The sequence below is a fragment of the Erythranthe guttata genome, chromosome 4 (assembly GCF_056151865.1).
Source record: "Erythranthe guttata isolate IM_541 chromosome 4, IM_541, whole genome shotgun sequence".
Classification (NCBI taxonomy): domain Eukaryota; kingdom Viridiplantae; phylum Streptophyta; class Magnoliopsida; order Lamiales; family Phrymaceae; genus Erythranthe; species Erythranthe guttata.
In genome coordinates, this window is record NC_142536.1 from 11,900,465 (window position 1) to 11,925,077 (window position 24,613).

Here is a 24,613-nt window from a genome sequence, read left to right on the forward strand (position 1 = left end):
TGCAAGGTAATTTTATGCACACATTCTTCGTTATATCTTGAAAATGATGAGGAATAATAGGTTATTCATCCTATGGCGATAGATTTGACTGTCGCTTAGTGTTCTATTGTACTAACATTCAGATTAATGTGCAAGAATGGTGCACTGCTTTGATTGCAGTCTTGGAATTGGTTGTGACATTTCAACTCGGGTGAGTTTAGAACATCGTCAATTTATATTTGTGTAAACTTCTTATTATTGATAATAAGATACAAATTTGTTATGCTTTGTTCGATTTACATTCTCGACATTATTTAGAGTTCGTTGATTAATGCATTTTGATTTTAGATTTGATTCTTGTACATGCGCACGAGTAAGGTACTAGTGACTTGTGAGTGTAAAACTTTAATAAAATATGACACGTGTTTGATAAATTATTGGAATCTCATTTTCATATCCCACGGGATCCAAATGTGCACCATTTGTCCAATTGTTCCTCTACCAAAATCGAATAAAATTAAAAGGCAGAAACGGAAAAAAAAAAAGAGTATTTCTTACACTCGGACACAAATTTCGGACGAACATCAACAGCAACAGCAGCAGGTCGAGATTCTCAAGAATCAATTTAGTTCTTTGGGCTTCGTTTTCTGCTAAACGGCATATTTTTTTTTATTCATCGAAAAACTTCAATTACCATAGCTTAATCAGAAAGAACTCAACTCCCGACCTGCACCAAAGCGTCAGTCGATTCATTCTTTGAATTATTCACTTCTTTTAGCTTCATATTAAATTATACCTATCTGTTTTGTCGTGCATGCAATTGATATGATGTTTTTATTTGTTCTGTATATAAATTAAATCTTTCATTTTTTTTAGTTGGGTTATCAATTACTGAACTTTTTTCTACTTGAATTGGGGTTTGGTGTCATTTGATCTTGTTTAATCTGACATCCATTTAGAGTGTATTGGTTTGTGAAAGAAACTATGTTGCCCCTGTCAAGATATTGAAAAAATAAAAAATTCCTTTTTATATTATTATTATTTTTGGTTTATTTGACTGATCAGTCATGGTTGAATATTTCACACGAGTATTATGCTGAATTTGAGTTAGATATTTTTGTTTCTCCTGTTTGTACCTTGGATGTAAATGATGATTTTATAAAGGGAATCATTTTTTTCCGTTTGGTTTTCAACCGAAAAAGAAAGGAATTTTTTGTAGCAACAGAATCACAGTGGAGTTTATTGATTTATATATATAGTTTTTCATTATATTCTCTATATGCTTACCTGTATTTGTAATGTGTTTATATATGGATACTTATTCGTTCCAAAGGAGAAGGTGACGATACAATTTTTGGTTTGAAGGCACTTTTACTTTTCCTCATTTTATTTTGTAGAAAATGTGTTTATGAGTTTAATCATGTTCGTCTGTGATTGCAGAGATAATGATAACTTGGGATTTTTGTTTCTAAGTTGGTTTTGATACTTGGATTTGTTTTTATAACAAGCAATCAAAGCAATCTTAAATCGAGACGAGCTATTTCAGTTACACGTATCGTTTCAGATTTTTTTAATTGGCTAGTTGTTATTCTCTACGTCAAGAGTCTATATTTTCTCCAAACATGTTCATAATTGCTTTTGTTTTTATCGCTGTTTTTTAGTTGCGGCTGCATAGTTTTGTCGTTTTACTGCTATCATTCAACGGTTTGAGCCTTTGTCGTTGCTCACGTGGAAAAGTTCATAAAAAAGATGGCTATATTTTTTTTGAAAAGTCTTGTTTACTCAACTTTGCTCTATTGTTTCTGCACTTTCTTATGCTATTTTTTCTGCATTTCCATTAAACATTATGGATAACTAACTTTTGATTATCTGTTTATTGTAAACATTTTCGTGCTATTATTCCCTTTGATATAATTTCCCGGTCAGCAATTTAGTTTTAATATCTCTTATGTTGATTCTTAGGTTTTCATGTTAATATATTTTCTACATGCATGCTTGGCTGATTTCCAGTTGATCGTGGTACTTATCACTCTTTCCATGCAGAGTGTGTAGCTTTGTTACATTTGGTGACGTTAGTTAGAGATAAATTGACTTAACGAACACGATGAAATGATTTTTTTTTACTAAAATAAAGTAGTATTTTCCTTTTATATCGAGGAACGCGATTCTTTCGAGATGCCTATTTTTAAAATTGTGCGGGTATGAAACATTCTATATTAGTAGGCCTTGTAGTAGGGTGAATTAGTCCAAACTCCATATAATTCCAATTATATGATTCATTAATTCACTTCAGTTGCAGTCTGTGTGTGTGTGTGTGTGTGTGTGTGTCTATATATCTATATATATATATATATATATATATATATATATATATATATATATATATGTGTGTGTGTCTGTGTGTGTGTGTGTGTTTATTAATTTATTCAAATCCTACCTAAATGGTAGTCTCATCTACACGGTGGTGAAATCATGAGGGAAAAAAATGCTTTAATAGTTTATTATACTATTGATTTACCTCCAAAAGTATGATTTTGCAATATTTTTTCCTCTAATTGATCGATTTAATGTTCTTTGCAGTTTAGTTGATAAATTTTGGGAGGTTGAGTATGGCTCAGGACACTGTTCCAATAAGTGCTGACTCACCAAGGAGGCGATCTGGGCTATTAAGAGATCAAGTTCAGTTAGTAAAGAGAAAGGATAGCGATCGGTACGAGATAGCTCGAATACAAGATCCATTGTCATTTGAGAAAGGGTTTTTTGTGTTTGTACGTGCATGCCAATTATTGGCTCAGAAGAATGAAGGGATGATATTGGTTGGTGTAGCGGGGCCCTCCGGTGCTGGAAAGACTGTCTTTACCGAAAAGATACTCAACTTTATGCCTAGCATCGCTATTATCAATATGGATAACTATAATGATGCATCCCGTATCATTGATGGCAACTTTGATGGTAAAAAATTTATTTTAAAAATTTTGTGATATATACAAGCTGATTTTTAGTCTCTTTTGGCGTTATTATCTACTTCTTGATTTCCCCCGAACTAAATTCTAGAAAGGCCTAACTTGCATGGATTCCCTAGGAATGCTTGGTTTTGTTTTTGGTGTTTGGGACAAGTATTTTCGGGAGATGCCACATGTAGGTTGGTTTGTGTGTGTAAAAAAGTGACGGACATCCTTCGGCACTCGATAAAATTTGGTTTTAATTGCGTTGTGATTATTTAATTGTAGGATATGCTTACACCATACAGATTGAGTGCATTGTGTCGTTTTTCTAATTGGAAAATACAAGGGCGACCATGTGTCATATTGTATAGTATATATAATATACATTCCAATTCTGTCACGAGCTTGCTTTACGGGACACGTATTAATAAGCTAAAATTACTTGTAGTTTTTCAATCTTTAATTTATAATAATGAGTCGTATCTATTCAACAGATCCGCGATTGACAGACTACGACACTCTGCTTGAGAACTTAAATGGTCTGAAAGCAGGAAATCCTGTCCAAATCCCCTTGTATGATTTTAAGTCTAGCTCTCGCGTAGGCTACAGGTTAATTCCTTACCAACTTTTTTTTTGTTGCTGATTTGCATTATTTATGATATTTTCTTATTTGATGTCTCGTCCTCTTTCTCTCTCCCAACTATAATGATTGCAATATTAGTTGAATTTGTACACGCATAACTTGACATTGAACATCGCATGCTATGGTTTATCGAAAAAAAAACATTTTATGCTATGCACTGATATATGTACTACTGACTCTATATAATCTCCATAATTATCTTTTTCACGTGTTTTGCAGCAATGCTCTCTAGCTATTTGTTTTGTATGTGGATTATATACATGTTGTTGGTTTAACTTGTGATATTAAAAACAGAACTTTGGAAGTTCCAAGCTCTCGAGTTGTTGTGATTGAAGGAATATATGCATTGAGCGAAAAGTTACGTCCTTTACTTGATCTCCGTGTTTCTGTTACTGGTGGAGTCCACTTTGACCTAGTCAAGCGTGTTCTGAGAGACATTCAGCGTGCCGGACAGGAGCCTGAAGAGATAATTCATCAGATATCCGAAACTGTGAACCTCTGTCCCTCTCTCTCTCTTTATATATATGTATATATACATATATACACTTGAATTGCCGATAATATAGATAGAAAATATATCCTTGCAGGTATATCCCATGTACAAAGCTTTTATAGAGCCAGATCTGCAAACAGCACATATCAAAATCATTAACAAATTCAATCCATTCTCCGGATTTCAAAACCCAACGTATATATTAAAGGTGATTTTTCTAGCTACTTTATATGGGTACTGTGACCACTAAAAAGTGTTGTTGCCTGACATTTTTTTATGTTGATTATTTAGTCAACAAGAGCAGTGTCTGTGGATCAAATAAAGGCTGTACTTTTGGAGGATTATAAAGAAAGTAGAGAGGAAACTTATGATATATATCTTCTCCCACCCGGTGAAGATCCCGAAGCATGTCAATCGTATTTGAGGATGAGGAACAGAGATGGAAAGTACAATCTCATGTTTGAGGTTATATTGCCCATTTTAACTTCTTTATTTAATTACGTTTATTTTGTTGCCGCGGATAAAATTGTATTTAAAATAATGAGTTGGTGATGTAAATTAATGTCAGGAATGGGTGACTGACAGCCCTTTCATTATATCACCAAGAATTACTTTCGAAGTGAGTGTGCGACTTCTCGGTGGGCTGATGGCATTAGGATATACAATTGCATCCATACTCAAAAGAAGCAGCCATGTTTTCTCAAACGATAAAGTCTGTGTCAAAACTGATTGGCTCGAGCAACTTAATCGCAAATATGTCCAGGTATGCTGGTATCACTCCCACTACTTTTTCCGACTAGTAATTTGTATATTGTACAGGCTATTCCTATTCTTGAAAAATGGATCTATATATATATATATATATTTTTTTTTTTTTTTTTAAATGTTCGTTCAAGGTGTATATCAACTACTCCTTGTTAATATATCAACTTTTGTGTTACCCATGATTCTCAAAATATTGTGGACAGGTACAAGGAAAAGATCGTTTATATGTAAAATATGTTGCTCAGGAGCTGGGATTGGATGGTTCGTATATTTCACGAACATACATTGAACAAATTCAGTTGGAGAAACTCATAAACGACGTCATGGTTTGACACCTTTGCAATAAATAATCCAGATTGTTAATTCTTGAATATTATTATGTTTAGTCACATCCGAAAAATCCACAGGCGCTGCCAGATGATTTGAAGTCGAAGCTGAGCATAGATGAGGATATGGTTTTGAGTCCGAAAGAAGCTCTATCCCGAGCCTCTGCAGATAGGAGAGTCAAGTTCCTTAACCGGTACGCTTTTTTACACAACTAGACCTTTTCTTTTTTCTTTCTAAATCTGCAACTTTGAATTTGTTTGCGGAGTTTTATGTTGTTAAATATGATTAATTATTTGACTGTTGTACGCAGTGGGATTTCTCAGTCGTACTCGACACAGCGAGATAAAAATATAAGCAAGCTGACAAAACTTGCTGTTAACAATAGAAGATATGATGGAAGAACCCCTGTTTCACCCGCTGCACATGCTAATGAGGTGACTCTCTTATGGGTTTTGTTCGATTTTAGGCCTCGTTTGGTTGGGGAGATTAGCCATCCATGTATGCCACTTTTCACTGTCTCATAATCATTATTTTCAGGGCATTGTTACGCAGCTATCTGAACAAATATCGACACTGAACGAGAGGATGGACGAGTTTACATCACGAATAGAACAACTCAACTCTAAAATTTCAATTGGGAAACTGTCTGCTGTTAGCCAGCAAAGTTTGGCTCCTGAGGCATGCATTAATGGTCCATTGGCTGCTTCGATTCTACCCAATTCCTCCTCGTATTCTCAATTGGCAAGGGACTCCCCTTTCATGGAAGAGGTATATATATATATATATATATATATATATATATATATATATATATATATATATATATATATATATATATATATATATATATATATATATATATATATATATATATATATATATATATATATATATATATATATATATATATTTCTTTTCATGGTGTAAATAAATAAAGTAATTGATTGGAGAATAATATAAATTGTATAATCTGGAAACAAACAGGTATTGGTAATTGCTCGAGGACAACGGCAAATAATGCATCAGATAGATAATCTGAGCAGTCTCCTACGCGAATATTATGGGGAAAGGTCTAATAATCGAGGACGAACAAATCAGACGAGCGGAGGAGTAATAGACGATGGATCCATTGGGGTTCCTTTACTTGTCTCTTTGGCTGCTGTTGCTGGTATAGGAATCCTATTGCTCAAGACTGTGTCGTTTCATAAGTAAATTGTTGTCTAAGGTATCTACCTTTTTCACTGTTGTTGGTGTGGGCTTTTTGTTGTGTGTATATAGAATTTGTAATGGAGATAGAGTATGTATATGATTTCATTTTATCTGAATGTTTATTTTCCTTTTTTTTTTGTTCGGTTTTAATCCAAAGTAGAACTTTTATTTTATTTCATTTAAATTATCGTGTTAAAGAAAAGAAAAATTAGCACGAACCTCCATTTAGGAAATGTAGTTAAGGAAAATCTTCCTAAAAAATAATTAGAGAAAAGAAAACTCCATTAGTTAATAATCCACCTAAATGCTATTTTTATAATTTCAAAATTACCTTTAAATTGTCTACTGTACTATTTTACAATCTTAATCTTATTTTCTCTGTTTTTCTCCCGTCTCTTCTCTATTTTTTTTTCCTATTCTATTTTTTCCACCCAATTATCTAGTTTATTATCTCTTGATCGGAAGATGAAGTCAACTCGAGAAGTATATTTTTTATTGAATATTAAGTGTGTAGTTGCACTATCAAGTAGGTAATAGTCCAAGTTTTCTATGTCCGCCTGAATAAAACAAACTAAAATAACTGAATCGTAGTGTTGTTGCAAATGATATGATAACAAACTCATAGTTTTATACATTAAAATATAAACTCAACCTTGGGAACATAACTTCCATGGAAGTTATGTACATGGATACATCAAAAGACAAAATAGCTCAATCTTGGATACTACATCATCCGAGATAGATATACACAAAGTATACATAGTGAGTACAAAATAACCCAAAAGAGATGCTCAGTTGGCAACTTACACAAGACGATCAAGATTTGTAAAGAAATCTGATAACTCAAGAGAGACTCTATCTTGAGCAGAATCTTGATCAAGCATGCTTCCAAATGTGCTGGCTTCAAGAACAGCAAGTGGCATTTCTGCCTCAGTGACATGTGCTTGGACATTTTTTTCATTTGTCTCTTTTTGAATCCTAGTACAGATTTACCAGGTGTTGAGCAATTCGGCAAACTTTGGCCCAATGTCCAGTCATTCCACATCAAATACACATATTTTCTGCAATTCTTTCTGTGGACATCTTGCCTTTATCGCGATTTGCCTGAAATGGTTGCTCTGTTTGACCGTATTATTATTTCGACGGGGATATTCATATCCACCTCGGTCATTATTTCGGTATCTTGAGGGGACCACGTCCACTGCCTCTGCGTGCACCACGCCCAAATCTACACCCACGGCCTCTAAACCGGCCCATATTTTTATTTTGATTAGTATGTGCTTCTGACACAACTTGGGACCCACATGGTCGCAAATCATGATTTTTCAATAGCAGTTCATTTGTTTTTCCTACTGTGAGGAGTACAAAGATCAACTCCGAATATATTTTAAACTAGCGCTGTGAGGCAAATGCTATGATTTTTATCCACCATTATATTTACGAGGATTTGAAAGACGAATATATACTATTGGAAAGGCCATCAGAAATATGGTGAAAACTCAAGGAGAGGTTTGATCACGCAAAGACTGTGATTCTCCCACAGGCTCAATATAATTAGCAGCACCTAAGGCTGTAGGATTTTAAATCTGTTGCCGACTATAATTCGGCACTGTATAAACTTGAGTTCCGATTAGCCTTGTGCGGAGTTATCATATTCAGCCAATTATATTGAGCCTGTGGGAGAATCACGGTCTTTGTGTGATCAAACATCTCCTTAAGTTTTCGCCATATTTTTTATGGCCTTTTCAGTTGTATATATTCGTCTTTCAAATCCTCGAAAATATGATGGCCGATAAAAATCATACCATTTGCCTCATCTGCCTCCTTGATATCTACATAATCCAAGGTTTTCACAAGATCTAGTTCTTGGAGGTGTAATTTGATATCTAAGCACCAGAAATTCAAATTTTACAAACCTATAATTTTGTGGAGCAAAAGCTCGTATTGAGAACGTGTTATAACGTAAACTATAATATATATTATATAAGATCTATACTATGGAAATAGAACAGTACGTATTGTAATTAAAATAGTAATGCTAGAATATAAAAACATTTATCAAAATAATAGTATTTGTGTGTTCTGTGAAGCGGTTTTTTTGAGTGCTGAGACTTACTTCTTTATTGATCCATTGATGCGTATATATGCACAAATATTATATAAGATAAGCCTCGTCTATAAGGACACATAAGCATTACATGAGATAATTGTTAAGATAAGCCTCATCTATAAGGACACATAAGCATTACATGAGATAATTAATTGTTAACTGAAATTACTACACGTAGTAAAATGTGGTCTCTATGTGAATAGCTTATATGTCCCACATGCAAACAAGCAGTATTATTGATGTTGGTGTCCGTGTCACAACACTTGGCCAATAATGATTGATTTATTTCTTAATTACTAAAAAAATATTAAAATATATTTTTTCACAATCATTTAGTAATTATATATAAAAGCAATTATATATAAAATTATGTTCGTTAGAGTTTCTTAATTTACCCTAACGTTTTTTACTTTTTTTTTATATATAAAAGTAAGAAACGTTAGGGTAAATTAAGAAACTCTAACGAACATAATTTTATATTTTTTTAAATTCATTATTGGCCTTTTTCCCTTTAATAATTTTCATAACAAATCAGATTTGCAAATCGGCTAAGAAAATCCTAATCCACTCCGATAGTTTTATTTTTTGTTCTTTTTTATGTTTTGCAACTTCTTTGTAAACAATTTATTTTGTGGTTATTATTATTTGAAATGTTAATTATTTCTAACGAATAACAAATAAATAGAAAAATATATAAACATTTGTAGAACTAAGATTGCGCAATTTTTTTTAATGCAATTCAATTACCATGTATTTAAATTTTCTTTATTTTTGCAATGCTATCCCGTCGTTCATGCATCACACGGGGAGAATTGCTAGTTAATCTTATATATAAAAGAAAGAAACGCTAGGGCAACCCTAAGAAACCTTAATGTCATATTTGTAATTTTTTTTCAATTTTTATCAAATTTTATCTCCTTAATATTATTTTAAATATTATTTTCGAATTTTATCATATTTGTATCCCCTAAATATTATTTTTTATTTTTATCAGATTTTTGTCTCCTAAATATTATTTTTTATTTTTATCAAATTTTTATCTCCTAAATATTATTATAAATAATATTTTTTTAATTTTATCAAATTTATATCTCCTAACTATAATTTTAAATATAATTATCAACTTTTAGCAGATTTTTATCTCCTAAATATTATTTTCAAATTTTATCAAATTTATATCTCCTAAATAATATTTTAAATATTTTTTTCGAGTTTATCATGTTTTTATTAGTTTTTTATCTCCTAAATATTAATTTTGTTTTTTATCAGATTATTGTCTCCTAAATATTATTTTCGATTTTTATCAAATTTTTATCTCCTAAATATTATTTTAAATAATAATTTTGATTTTAATCATATTTTATCTCCTAAATATTATTCTAATAATATTTTCGTATTTTATCAACTTTTATCTCATTAACATTATTTGAAATACTATTTTCGATTTTTATCAAATTTTTATTTCCTAACTATTATTTTAAATTTTATTTTCGATTTTTATCAGATTTTTATCTCCTAAATATTATTTTTTGATTTTTTTATCAAATTTTTATCTCTTAAATATTATTTTAAATATTATTATCGATTTTCATCAATTTTTTATCTCCTAGATATCTTATATATAAAAGAAAGAAACGCTAGGGCAACCCTACGAAACCCTAATGTCATATTTGTAATTTTTTTCAATTTTTATCAAATTTTATCTCCTTAATATTATTTTAAATATTATTTTCGAATTTTATCATATTTGTATCCCCTAAATATTATTTTAAATATTATTTTTTATTTTTATCAGATTTTTGTCTCCTAAATATTATTTTTTATTTTTATCAAATTTTTATCTCCTAAATATTATTATAAATCATATTTTTTTTTAATTTTATCAAATTTATATCTCCTAACTATAATTTTAAATATAATTTTCAACTTCTTTCTGAGACACCTAACTTAATCAAACTATTAATTTGAAAGGATCTTATATGCGCTAAAGATTATTTATGTAGAAACATACCTAAACATCTTTATAATACAATTCATCAGTTTGGTCAATATACGCTTGAAGCAATCAAGGAAACCTATATGGTTCAATATAATACTGAGGAGTGGTATGAATGTGGAATTGGAGTTATTAGGGAATGATTTTAATCATATTTTATCTCCTAAATATTATTCTAATTATTATTTTCATATTTTATCAACTTTTATCTCATTAACATTATTTGAAATATCATTTTCGATTTTTTATCAAATTTTTATCTCCTAACTATTATTTTAAATTTTATTTTCGATTTTTATCAGATTTTTATCTCCTAAATATCATTTTTTGATTTGTTTATCAAATTTTTATCTCCTAAATATTATTTTAAATATTATTATCGATTTTCATCAAATTCTCCTAGATATTATTTATAATAATCTGTTTTCGATTTTTACAGAAACGGGTAAATAAATCTGATTTTCATCCCTAGCGGATTTTGTGACATCGTTTTACAGAATGTCTGCAACATTTGAATTTTATTTCTTCCCTACCTAGGGCTTCTTCTTTTGGTAACCCGAGTTTAGATTTTGTTTCTTATCTTCTTCTTCATCCTATTGACTGTGTGGCAATTAGTTTACATCTTTTTCCATCATGGCTTATAGGTAATTTCATTTTGTTAAATTATGTGTTTCATTAATTTATACCAAAGTTTTCAAATTTTATGTATAACAATTATTTCATTTTATATGTTATTGGACATGTTATTAAAAGGGATGATTTGAGAAAATTAACCAAAAATGGGCGGAGCCACAAGCTATTGGAAGTCGACCTTCAAGACTTATTGTTTGTATGCGATATTTAATTTATTGTTTGTATTTATTTTTGTTTCTTAATTTTCCAATTGTTAATTCCAGTGGCAAAACAACCTTAAAATGAGGCAGTGGAGAAGGGCTTAGTTCCGATGCAAGATGTATAGATGGCCTTTTACGATGGTATGTTGTCGATAGTTTAGTTTTGATTATGTTAACTTAGTTATTAAATCTAATTACTTTTAAGCTCAACATGAAAGACATAATTGATGATTTTTTTCCTGGTTTAAATTTTCAATCTACTGGTATTAGCTGATTCAATTCATTTAGAAAATTATTCAACAGTAAAGTTATGTCATTTTTTTTGTGTGTGTAGTATACTTAATAATGTTCCAGTATAATAGAGTTTTGATCATACGATACATCAAACGTTTGTTTATATTCTTACAACATCAAAACAATGCAATTTGTTGTCCCGTGCATCGCACGGGTACAATTACTAGTTAAAAATTAATAATAACTACTTGATAAGTATTTAATATTTGTAAATACGCATTAATTATTCATTAATTAACATAAAAAAATATTAGATAATAACTAATTAATTATCAACTCTAAACTAATTAATAATTAGCTATTCATTACTAATTAACTAAGTACTTGGGAAAAAGAAGAAGAAGAAAAACACGAACTTCACTCCACACCCATGTTGGGCGTGGGAACCATAATTCCACTCCCAATTTGAGTGTGAAGTTATGGTTCGTTTTAAACATGCTTCTTCCTTGTTGTCTGAATTTGCTGCATTCATATGATAGGACTTAAAATCCATTGTAGATTCAAATGGATATATAAAGATAAATTTGGGGGGTCTCAATAGTTTTATTAGGACACTTGGGTCCATGTCATATATATCACTATGCCAATCTGAAGAACATATAAAATTTAGATAGCAACTAAAATTAGATACAAGGAGCCCTTTTTGCATATCACGATAACCGAAATGTGCAAATTTACTCAACGAACAGTTGTATTGTATTTCTTCTTCCTCGAGATGCTCTAATTAGTGCCTAAAAAGATAGCAACCCAGTATTTTGTTTTTGCTCTTTGATAAAGAAACCCCCACCACATAATTGCCCCCCCAAATAGACGAAAAGTTCCTTAAAATGTTGGAAGAGTCTTGACAACTAAGAAAAGGATACAAAAACATAGCATCAAATGGACCTTAAATAATGTTTGATGAAGGCGAAGATAGAGTTGGCGTAAGGAGATCCGTCCATCTTCTCAAACAAAATGCCTTCCATTCTAGCTTGAACTACATTAGACGACCCCATCTCATGCATCAACTCTTTTACTGCTTCGTCTGCTTCAACAACACTGTTCCCCATGTTCATTAAAATTTCAAGTGGGTATGTAGACGACCTTGACACCTCAACAAGAGTCACCTGATATAGTCGAACACATTAGAAATGACCAAAAACGTAATTCCGGATAGAATTTTGACTGAACTCAAGTCCCACATATATGGAACAGCATCACAGAAATACAAAAAGGCACTCGACCATATAATAACTGCATCATATTTAACAAATCATTTTCCAGCACTTAACTAAACAAACCCTAGCCCCCCAAACATGACAACATTTGATTACACCGGTTTCTAAACTGACTAGGATTTTTGTTTTATCCTAAGCACATTAAAAACAAGCGTGTTAAAAGAGGATGAACGTGTAAATTTAGTGATTTTTTGCACAAAAAATCAGTTTGTTCCTACCCTATGCTTATATATCCTGGTCCATCTAATGGTACTCAACACAAGTTATGCAGACTTTCTTGTCGAACATTTCTAACTGATGATCCGAATATCTTAACAATTGACTGCAATAAATACCTGTTCGTCTAATGGTATGTTGGCCTTTTGTTTTGCTATTGCTACAGCCCGAGAAAGTCCACCGATAGCATCGACCAGACCGAGTGAAACTGCATCATGACCAGACCAAACTCTTCCCTGTGCAGCCTGTTCCATCTTCTCCACCTGCCATATCGCATTTCCATTTCAAAGAGCACAAATAGGATCATGGATACCAATGTTATTTTTTAATTATGTTGAATGACGTACCGTCATTGATCGTGAAATGGCTGCCTTCTCTACAAAACCTTTATACATATCCTGAGCTCTCTTAGCAAAAAGTTCTGCTTCATCCGCTCTTCACATCAAATAGCCAAAATTTATAGTTACTTTAAATTGATATGGTCCCAATATCTTAATTGAGTTAATACCAACTCACCGTTTATACTACCTAATTTACTAGACAAGAAGGATGTGCGCATGAAATAAATCCAAATCATGGCACCAAAATAAAGAGTAATTTAACAGGAAGATGGTTATGAAAGACATAAAATAGTCCCCATAGTTTGTCAATTGACTACATCTAAATCACATGTAGCAAATCTTACATGCACTACATCTATATCTTCATTGTTCATATTATCTTCAACTGGTTAGTATTCAAAATATAATTTCATAGAAATTAAGAATCTGTAGACAGGCATGGAAAAAACAAGAACATAATCTTTCACGGCCAAATAAAGCAGATTTTTTTAACACGGATTGAGCAGTAAATAGTGTTAGTGATGCTGAATGGTCGCCATCACAGGGACTGCATAAAGTATTTTCCAGTCAATGGCAAGTAAAAATACGCATAACATAGCCAGGAAAGACTAAAAGTTATACCATTCCGTTCATCCATTCAGCTTAATTTATATCATGTTGATATATAAAAATTGCAACTAAAGTAGAGAATGTAATTTGATTTGTCAACTCCCCATTCCCCAACCCTTTCCTTATCTATAAACAAAGAGTGTTTGTTTACTGAGATGAGTCTTCCTCCTGTTGAGAGTACAAGACATCTTCACATATATAACTTCAACATAATAAGGAGATACCTTAGTTTATGGCTGAAAAGTGAAAAACAAACCAACAACCAGTTTCCTGATTAATCATAGTCGTGTGAGTTTGGATCATGAATTAACAAAGTAAGCCTTAACATGACATTTTTGCTTCAGTCATCTATGAAGCTTGGTTCGAACTCGACTCGATTAGTAAAAAAGATTATAAAATATGTTAACAATCAAGCTACTCTAGCTAGGTTCTATTAAACCTAGTTCAGGCTCCATTGGATTTACAAGCAAACCAATCTCACTGACAACTCTGAAGTTTGACAAAAATTCAATTTTATGTGTTCAACTTTCAATTTAGTGTAGAATTACCTGAATGGTCGATGGTCAGCTGCAAGAAGTTCTGCATACTTTCCTTTTGATATGATCTCCTTATTGAAGCCAATATTCTCATATAACTTCCCTAAATTGATCTTTCCTACAACCAGAAGTGAACCAAAATATCAAAATTCAAAACCACTATTACAAAGAATAAGTTCAAGCTCCCCTCCACCACCGTAAGACGAAAAGAATAAATAAATAAGAAGCTTCATCATCTATTCGTAATGTATAGCAAAAGATGACAAGTTTCCAAATATCCAAATTTCACATCTCAATTAGATACTAATTCGTACTAACGAAAGAATGTAATAGCAAAGAATAAAAACATACACAGGTTATTCAGAAAATGAGCACAACTGCATAGCAGAACAAAGAAAAAGATATTCAGATGGAAGAGAATGCAATATAGAAATACAAAATCACTGTGATTGGAACTAATGATATAACTGACTGTGATTCTCTTGCCCACTTACAGTTCGCAATAGCATCTCTTACTTAATTATTCAACGGAATAAACAAATCTCAGGAACATGGGACTGAGGTATTAACAAAAGATGTCATTTTACATGATTTTTTTTCCCTAAGAAGATGTCTAATTACTACTGATGTCTATCTTCAACTGTAACATTAACAAGAACAGCAAGTTATCTCCTTCAGTTTCACTCAACTCATTAAATCATTCATACAAATTGTTGGACTAATTCCATTCCCTTGGTGCTACGAGTCAACATTCTCATAAAGCAAAATTCATGTCGGTTTACCTGTCTTGAACAAATATTATCCTATCCGACTGAGTAGATAAAATCAGACCAACTACAGATGTGGAGTATTTTCTTTACCAAGGACGAGAAGTCAAGAAGAATGTGTAAACTAATTGATTTTGAGATAATCAGTGACAATATGTCAGCTCATGCCAAAACTAGACATCGGCGAAAAGTTTATTGAGTTAAATGGAAAAATGGAGTCAAACCAAGACTAGACAATGGTTAAATTTCAGTATACGAGTTTTTGCACTTCAACAGTAAAACAATTCACCTGAGATGCATATTATTGTTGTGTATCTAATAACTGCGACTCGTAATATATGAAAATTTCTAGCAGATGTTTGTCCAGAAGCACTTTTCAGTTTTCACCTAACTTTCTTATGCTAAATCAAACAATTTTACCGACTCAGATGAAAAGTGGGTTTAAGAAAAAAACATTTTTTTTCAGTTACACTCGCACATAATAAAACGATAAAAACTAAATTATTTGGAGCACTGAAAACGAAATAAAACTTTCAGTAACATTTCAACCAACTTATGCTCGAACAGGATAGCTCTGTGCTGAGGTTTAACCTGTCACAACTCCAATTGAACCAGTTAACGTTAGGTTCTCTGCAACTATAGTGTCTGCAGCCATTGCCATATAGTACCCTCCACTAGCAGCTACGTCGGACATTGATGCAATAACAGGCTTAGTAGCAGCCAAAAGCTTTATTTCCCTCCACATTCTGCATATACAAGCAAGGTAATCAATAGCTTAAAGAATATATCTCCACCCATATAAGACTTGATTTAACTTAACCTAAAACTGGAACAACAAACCCCCATTTGCAACAAAACAGAAAACTAGCAAAGCACCCCATCAGAAATACTAATGCAAGCATTTCTACACAATAAATTAGAATTAGAAATTAATGTGGAATGCTTATGAATAACGGATTCAAATTTATCTGAAATGCATTGTTATCATTAACAATGAGATTCACGCCAGAGCTAAACGAACAAATTTAAAGATACTTCTCACAAAAATGTTTCTGTAATGTGATTGATCCAACGTTTCAAAGGCAAAAGCAAAAAAAACTATTTCGGCTTCTAACTGAATAGATTTCATTAGTATTCAGAATAACTGATTCACAATCTGTTTATTGTGTTTTTCACTGATACACTAAATAGTTAACATTGTAAACATTTCCTGGTAGGCATATATGCATCGCTGCTATGTGGGTCAAGATAAAACATTCCACGGGCCAAGTAGGATCGAAATATCCCACAGCTCTACAGAAGTAACATTCTTCCAACCAAGTGAAAAAGAACTCTGATTTTGAGCATGAATTTTGAACTTGTGAGGAATTTTTTTCATCTTAACTTCCTTTTAATTTAAAACTTGTCCTGAACCTCTGCTTAGATAAGATAGTAAGAAGACCGAGAAATGAGAAAAAGTAGTTCCAACCAGATTGCTTTAGTGATATATTGAGTCATTTGAAAGTCGAGAAAAACAATCTGGCAAATGTGATAAGCAAAGTTACACAAGCCAGCACATCCAGATACGCAATTGGAAGTGCATGGGAATCTTTAGAATTGGAATGAAAGAAAATACTAGTTTTACCAAGGAATCCAATTAGTAAGAAGGAGAAACAATGGACGCAGGTTATCCAAGAACATCTCCAGATAACGACGTAAATAACGAAGAGAAATATAAAAGGATCTTCCTGCTTCCATGCCTTCCCATTATCAAAATGGTGAACAATGCCTCTATAACCTGTTCATAATAGATACTAACTGAAAAGAATTACTCCTGGTTAGACGAACAAGACATATTAAATATTCCACAGACAAATCAAGATCGTTAATATCGTTACATGTTTACCACTAGTTGGAAGAAATACTAGACAACTTGCACATTGATACACAAGACAGAAAGAGAGGGGACAATTGAGAAAAGCGCTCACAGATCAGAAGCAAGGGCATCTCCTCCAGGACTATCAATCCGGATGATAACAGCCTTGTACTTTTTTGAAGCTGCAAAAAACTCTCAATAATAATCAGAGAAAGCTACAAAAATAGACCATAGTAATTGAGGTAAATACTGCTAAGGAAAGGGAAGCTATAAATTGAAGGTTTATAATATAATAGAGTACATCTACTTAGAAAACCAGCAATAGACTACATATCAGTTTTCCAAATGTTTCCAGAACATTATCTGAATAAACAAATTCTGGATAATCAATAAAAGCCAACAGACAAGGCTGGTCAATGTTTCCACAGATTCAGCTAGCCAATTATAATCTAGTAATAATTTCATGTTTTTTCTCAGAAGGACAAGGTAAATCTACATTTAGCACAACCTGATATGCAAGGTCGATGCATATATGGTGTTGATTTTGAAAAGAAAAAAAAATATTGTTTATGAATGAAACTTCTTCCCCTTCAACAAACACGGACACCATATACTCCTATCTTCAACCATTTTCTTGCCCACAGATCATATAAGCAAAACCAACCAGATAACCGAAAATAGAGGAATAAATGGGAGGAAAATGTTATGATTCCAGTCAAGGTGTGGTCACCATAGTAATTTAGGTTGTCTTCTAGCTAGTTAATTTAGATATATAATTATCTTCCTTGTTGAAAGATATAGTAATTTTATTCTGGTAGATAATATCTTCCTTATTGGAAAAGAGGATTCACTATGCAAAATATTATCCTTGAAAAAAACTTGTGTTTCGCAACAGCAGTTGGATTCTCTTGAAATCTTATCAAATACATATAATTCAACTAGACACTGAAAATAAATTAACACATGCAATACAGACAAAGAGAAGGTATATTAAACTGTTGTATTAGTTAGAACAATTACAGAATTCAGTTCTACTATATTAACAAATCTTAATCACATGTCTTAACAATTTATGAGCCTTATGTTTAAGAAAAAACGGAGTCTAGCTTAGAGAATGTACCTCTTACACTTCGAATCTTCTCAATGAATTGTTCAGCAACAATCCCTGTGCTGGGCGTCTTAAAACGGCCTTGAGTCCGGCTAATGCTTCCACAGGCTCTAATTATAGCTATCTGGTCTTTACCACCAGTCAAGCCTAGAGTAGATCGCCTGACATTACAGTACTTCCTGCATGCAACAAAAGATGCTTGTGCAATAAAAAACCATGCATCACAAGCACCATCTTTTATTTGAATACAATGATCTTGCAAATATTCTTTACATGTACACCCCATAAATTATGCCCTTGAATATGAATTCTATCTTAACATTTTGGTACTCGATTTTGCTGGGACTTGAGAGAACAATCGAGGCTGTAGAGCTCAATCATATGAGCGTTGTGTACGATACTAAGCGCAAAAAGTATCTGAAATGGATTTCAATGAGAAAACAATAACTACAGCCACCAATTATAATGATGAGAATACTAAGCTAACAGATACCTGTACCCAACGGTTGGAAGTATTTTAGTACTTGAAATTCCCAGACGTGTTCTCAACATAGATATAACCTGGAATAAAGAATATTCTAAGAATTAGCAGCAAAGTGGATATTCATGTAAACGATAAAATGTTTTAAAATAACAACAATCCCCCACCCAAAAGTATGAACACCAAAAGCCAACAATAATAGTATAGCATATCACAGAAAGAAAAGGGACGAAAGACTTCTAACTTTGTGCTATGGTAATCATGAGGTAAGAGTGATTTCTCTACAAGCTTTATTCTGCCACGTTTAGTAGATACCTTGTTTCAGAGCCATTAAACCACAAAAATGAAATTTTGAATAGATATAATCGTGATTTTTATTATCACTTTGAGAAGGTCAAGTCATAACTTTTTATGTTTCCTGTGTGATATCAGACTACATCACAAAAAGTGCCACAACGTTTAGCTTCTCCCTGAAGACGAAAACCAAGATTACATGCAAAAATGGTCGTATCCATGTCTAGGAAGAGATCAACCTGTTAAAGAGAGTAGGTAGGGCATTATTTACCAGAACATATCTAGACATGGAGCAAATGTAACAGTAGACAACTAGGCATAACTAAACAACATTGGTTTCTTGGGTATAGAAGAATGACAGACGATTGTGTGCATCATATTTCATTTGATTGACCATTTTTTACATCAAGCGTAATATGTCCCCTGGGTAACCACACAATATTTCTTCCAAAGTGTTACAGAACTCTTGCCACAGATATTTCTCTGTTAACTACAGAATATTTTCTTCACTGCGATGCAACACTGTACGAGATTTTTTATTCGCTTTTGTGTGCCTTATGTGTACCTTTTATCATTTGCATTACCCATCCAAATCAAGTATTTCCAGTAAGAGAATGTACTTCAGTAATATCACTTTTACTAGAAATACTCCCTCTGCCCCTCATTAATATCATTTCTTTTTGGAATATTCCCAAATAAGACTTAGTTTCACAAAATGACACATTTTTTTTCCAAAATTAGAAAACTAATTCAAGTAATGAAGTGACACGAGCTCTCTCAACTACTACACAACAACTTTTACGGGAAAGAGGGTACAATTACATAAAACATACATTTTTCAACTCTCAAGTCTCACCTAAAATGCCGTGACAAGTAGTTAAAACTGGACCCTTAAGTTTGAAATGCAAGGAGTATAAAATATAACAAAGTGAAAATTCACCAGAACATATTCATGAATGAAAAAATAATATGTCCTATATTAGGCAAAAGGGCTAAGAACAGTATCACAAGATAGAAGCATAAAGTAGTACTAGGATGCTGATTTAACAGAATTATCTCCATCAATTTGAGATTGAGCAAACATAAGAAATGTCTGGCAAATTTCTAATTGCCCAACTTCTCAGTAAACAATGTGAGGAGTAGTACCTCATCATCATACTTGACATCCGTTATTAAGCCTTCTTCTTTCATTTTCTCAACTTGATAAACTCCTTCATTGATAAATTTTTCAATATCCTCCTTTTTCTTTCCTGTAGAAGACAAAATAGTTAGTAATCAAGTCTGTCACCAAGCCCAGAAAACAAAAGGTAATAACAGCACCTTTTGCAAGTGAGATTTTGTCAAGCCAATTGCCATAAATGTTGTCAAGCAAAGTAGTCAGCATCTCACGGTTCTCATTAGACATACTTTTACGTGTGAGTTGATCTCCGGCGCTCTTATATTTACCAATCCGTTCCACCTGTGCTTCAATTCCAACTTTCTCAAGCACGCCTACAAAATGAAATTTGATGTTAATTTGAAGAGATTGCAATTAAGAAAACAAAATTCAATATTAAAGAGATTTTTTCTATATTTCAGTTTCTTATCCTCAAATAGTTGATGCAGCATGTTTCCATATCACTCAAATCATATTCCATCTTCTAATTTTTGGGAATAGGCTTAAACATAAGCCCTCTACTTTTTGGGAAACATCTCGCTACTTGAAAATAGCACTGAAACTATATAATTGTCAACTTTTGAACATGAGGAATTCCAAATTCCAGTTATTCTGTCAAAAAATTTAGTGACAGCCCATCCTTTCTACATGTGATTCCCCAAGAGGTCATATATAGATAAGTAAAGTTTAATATCGACTAATGCATCCCACGTTATGAATGGTTTCAGACAGGAAATTATCAGTATATTTCCATCCTATACCCTATTTGGTCCATTTCAAACCATAGATATAACCCTTTACAACAATATTTACTCCAACTTAAGTATCGCATATTCTGATACAATCACATAGCGACAAGAGCTTACTTCAGTAATAAATTTGGTCAAACTCGTCAGGTTTGGCCTCTCAAGGCAAAAACTTCAATGCATAGGATTTTTTTCTTTAACCATCTCTGAGCATAAATTCGAGAGGAGAAAATGCATATGCAAACTCTGCATGAATTCACTCGGTAATCACAAATTTGTACTCCAAAAATTCAACTCCTGGGGAGGTAGTAGATATCGAAACTCGATGCTACGTCATCTTTATTTGTGGTCTTCTCCAGTTGAGGTGAACTCTTGTGATATCAGAATTTGATGCTACAACATCTTTGTTTAAGATCTTCCAATTAAATGTAATATGTAAGTGGGTCACTTTTTACCAACTCACCTCCAAGAAACGATGCCTGAGCAAGTAACCCATACAACCCAACATAAGCAGATGGTGGAGCATAAAGCTCATCGCAAGCAGAGGCAATATAGTACTCTTTCACTCCACATGCAGGCATATACCCTATGATGAACTTACCTGCACATTACGGGAAAAAACTATCCAGGTACTATTCACGAAAAGTATGAAAGAGATCGAGCACACAAACAACAGAAAAAGTTCAAATAAGGTACCTGATTTCTTAAAATCTGAAATATGCCTGCGAATCTCTTCTAGCTTTCCCCACCCACAATTCAGTGAGTCGATATGGAGGTAAATACCCTCTACACGAGGATCATAAGCTGCTTTCTCAAAATTCTCACAAATTTTAGGTAGAGAGAGTGATTTGGAAAATCTCTTCAGCTGATCAGATATCTGATATAAAATCACAATAAGTTTTGACATTATGCCCCCAACTTCCAAACCAATGAAAAATAAACAAACAAGAAAATCAACTTCACTACTTGATCACCACCTATTGATTCCAATCGATTTTCTTCTCTTGTTGAGGCTTAATTCATAACGTGATGCTTCTTTAATTCAAGCACTACAACATAACTATTTTTTTGTTAATCCTCTTCTTCTGCCCTATTTTCCCAGTGTTACATGCTACAACTCTCCCGTATAATTCAAAACCAGAACCTTATAAACAAATAACAATTTTACATTTAAGAAAACAAACGAAAAAATAACCTCTCCGCGCAGAATCATCTGAAGCACACTGCCTCTCTCGAAGCGTTCCCAAGGCCAAGCAAAAAGCAGCCTAGTCTTCACCCCAAAGTTCTCCCGGGAATTTCTCTGCCTGAAAACAAACTCACCGCTAGGATATTTTTCGTCATCGTAACCGCCGCCGACGCCCCCCGGCGTCTCCGTTTTAGTTTTTCCGTCGCCGTCGGTGGAAAATGTGCGAAAATGGTGGCTGCACCGGTACAAATGTCGATATGAGTAGTAATTGAAGGTGCGAGTAACAAGCTTCGACATTTTACTCCGTCTCTCTCTTGCTCAAAAATCAAATGGCCGAACTTGTGATCAACTTTTTGGCTTTCTCAAGCGATGAAGCAAATTATTGCTGGGTGATTGAAAAATTTAATGACAAGCACCAAACAAATTTAAAGACATAATTTAAGTTACAATAAAATACAACAAAAATAAAGTAAAGGAGACGTACATTGTTTGCAATTGATAAATAAGCCTAATTTTGACCTTGCAAATTCCATAAATGCTCTCAACAAGATCACACGAGTTGGGAATGAGTAGTACGATCTCGTATTTGGTGATGAATTTGAATAAATTCTCTAAACTCATTTGTTTGTTTACGTGAAGGTATAATATTTGGTGTTGGAAAATCAAAATCAATGGAACCTGGGCCATATTCATCCGTAATAACCATGTTATGCATTATAATGCACGCTTTCATTATATTAGCTACTGTCTCTTCATTCTAAAATCTTGTTGGTCCACAGACAATATTGTACCGAGCTTATAGTATCTCAAAGGCCCGTTTTACATCTTTTCTCGCGCCTTTTTGGACTTGTGCAAAATACTTCGCCTTTAAACTTCCTGGAGCTGGTATTGTCTTCACAAAAGTAGCCCATGAAGAGTAAATGACATCTGCTAGTTAATAGCCTTTATGATAATTATGTCCATTGACAATAAAATTGTTCGAAGATGCACGACCGTTGGTTAATGCTGAGAAGATATCAGATATTTCTAAAAAACATTAATATCATTGAGCGAGCTTGGCATTCCAGAGAAGGCATGTCATATCGAAAGATCTTGTGAAGCAACCTCCTCCAATATAATAGTCGGTTTACGATAACGACCAGAGTACACACCTGTTATGCGGACGGACAGTTTTTCCATCCCAATGCATGCCATCGATACTTCCAAGCATTCCTGGAAATCCACGTTGCTTGTTGACTTGGAGCAATCGAGACAAATCATCTTCATTTGGTGCTCTTAAATATTTTTCAACATAAAGGGCAACAATTTCTTTCACAAAATGACGTAAACTCTCAATATAAGTGTTTTTACCTATTATGACATTCACTTCACCTCTATCGCGATTAATGACGCATCTACCAGAAACTGAACCACGACGATTTGTGCGTTGTCTTTCTCTCTCAGCTTCCTCCTTTTATGTTGCTTCTACGTGCATCTCGAGATCATCAGAATCAGTGTCGGATAAGAAAGTTGTTAAAACACCTCGATTACAAAAATAAAGATGAAGATATAGAAATTTGGGATGATAAAATTTGTGAATGAATAAGATATTTAAAAGGTTTGATATAGATAGGAAATCCTATTGGATATCATAACATCAAATCGACAACTAACATGTTGCAATAAAAAGTCTTATTGGATATCGTACATCGAATTATAAACTAACATGTGGAAAAAAATGTATCGAATATCTTGACATCGAATTATAAGCTGAAACGTGGCTATAAAATTTGGTTACCATATAATTTATTTTAAATAAACTTTTAAGGGATTTATTTGAGAAAACTCCTTCCTATGTTTTTTTAGGTAGTGTAGACCAAAAAAAAATTCTCCTTTTTGTAATAAATCCAAATGTATTTTAAGCAGTATTTTTTATTATGTTTTCTCTATAATACCCTTATATATATGGTCGTATATTATTAATGAGATTAAATATTTTTGTTCTGTATTTATTTTACATGTTTTCAATTTTAACCCTTATCTCTCTATTTCCCAACCGCGCTCTGTCTCCTCATCTCTCTCTGCCGACCGCCATTCTTGCCAGACAAATCCACCGACCACCATTTTCACAGGTGAAAAGGCATCTTGCTCCTATGGTGGAGCACCTCCTTGCGGGTCAACGAAGCCTCTCCGGGCCTTCCCTGGTACGCCCCCTTAGATCTTTGTAGATGCCCGACCAGTGGAGATGTCGCAGCCGCCGCCGCCATCACCTTAAAGGGAGTGCAACCCTGCCCTTGTTGAATGTTAATAGTAACATCTAAGTGCAAATTGTGCTTTTTGAACTTCAACAATTTATTAATTTCACTATATTAATGTGTTCATGAGTTTTGAGATTCATAGTTTTTTTTATTCAATTTCTGAACGGAGACGTCGGACCTGTGGGTAGACTCTAACTACACTGGAGACGGGGGTTAGGATATTTTAGTGTCTGGGTTAGCGAATATAGAATTGACATTAGATTCAGATTT

The 24,613-nt window shown here is 33.1% G+C and overlaps 2 protein-coding genes and 1 long non-coding RNA gene across 11 annotated transcripts; 1 reads left to right on the forward strand and 2 right to left on the reverse strand.

The window, feature by feature from the left end:
• Positions 1-418: 418 nt before the first annotated feature.
• On the forward strand, positions 419-6,498 carry LOC105957208 (Phosphoribulokinase / Uridine kinase family). 4 transcript variants are annotated; one of them, XM_088816864.1, is made up of 12 exons: positions 419-718; positions 2,560-2,931; positions 3,419-3,533; positions 3,862-4,057; positions 4,155-4,268; positions 4,352-4,525; positions 4,629-4,823; positions 5,029-5,151; positions 5,233-5,345; positions 5,463-5,586; positions 5,690-5,920; positions 6,137-6,498. In XM_088816864.1, exons 2-12 carry the CDS (start codon positions 2,589-2,591, stop codon positions 6,362-6,364), a joined length of 1,956 nt encoding a protein of 651 aa, XP_088672990.1. In that variant the 5' UTR covers positions 419-718; positions 2,560-2,588; the 3' UTR covers positions 6,365-6,498. The 4 variants fall into 4 exon arrangements, with proteins under 4 accessions (XP_088672990.1, XP_012836588.2, XP_088672991.1 ...); XM_012981134.2 differs by having other exon boundaries at positions 436-582; XM_088816865.1 differs by having other exon boundaries at positions 469-718; positions 2,565-2,931.
• A 5,736-nt stretch (positions 6,499-12,234) lies between these two features.
• Positions 12,235-23,677, reverse strand: LOC105957206 (serine protease SPPA, chloroplastic). 6 transcript variants are annotated; one of them, XM_088816870.1, is made up of 16 exons: positions 23,422-23,669; positions 23,258-23,366; positions 22,591-22,998; positions 22,116-22,491; positions 21,617-21,797; positions 21,384-21,521; positions 20,339-20,509; positions 20,165-20,268; positions 18,737-18,804; positions 18,256-18,422; positions 17,248-17,317; positions 15,872-16,026; positions 14,526-14,631; positions 13,375-13,462; positions 13,147-13,290; positions 12,235-12,700 (listed from the first exon to the last, which is right to left on the reverse strand). In XM_088816870.1, the coding sequence occupies exons 4-16, from the start codon at positions 22,401-22,403 to the stop codon at positions 12,470-12,472; spliced, it is 1,911 nt and encodes a 636-aa protein (XP_088672996.1). In that variant the 5' UTR covers positions 22,404-22,491; positions 22,591-22,998; positions 23,258-23,366; positions 23,422-23,669; the 3' UTR covers positions 12,235-12,469. The 6 variants fall into 6 exon arrangements, with proteins under 6 accessions (XP_088672996.1, XP_088672995.1, XP_088672993.1 ...); XM_088816869.1 differs by having other exon boundaries at positions 22,591-23,111; XM_088816867.1 differs by having other exon boundaries at positions 22,116-22,998; positions 23,422-23,677.
• LOC148771140 (uncharacterized) lies at positions 16,739-16,983 on the reverse strand. The gene is made up of 2 exons (XR_016030857.1): positions 16,905-16,983; positions 16,739-16,798 (listed from the first exon to the last, which is right to left on the reverse strand). It is a non-coding gene; the product is annotated as an uncharacterized LOC148771140 (long non-coding RNA).
• Positions 23,678-24,613: the final 936 nt, after the last annotated feature.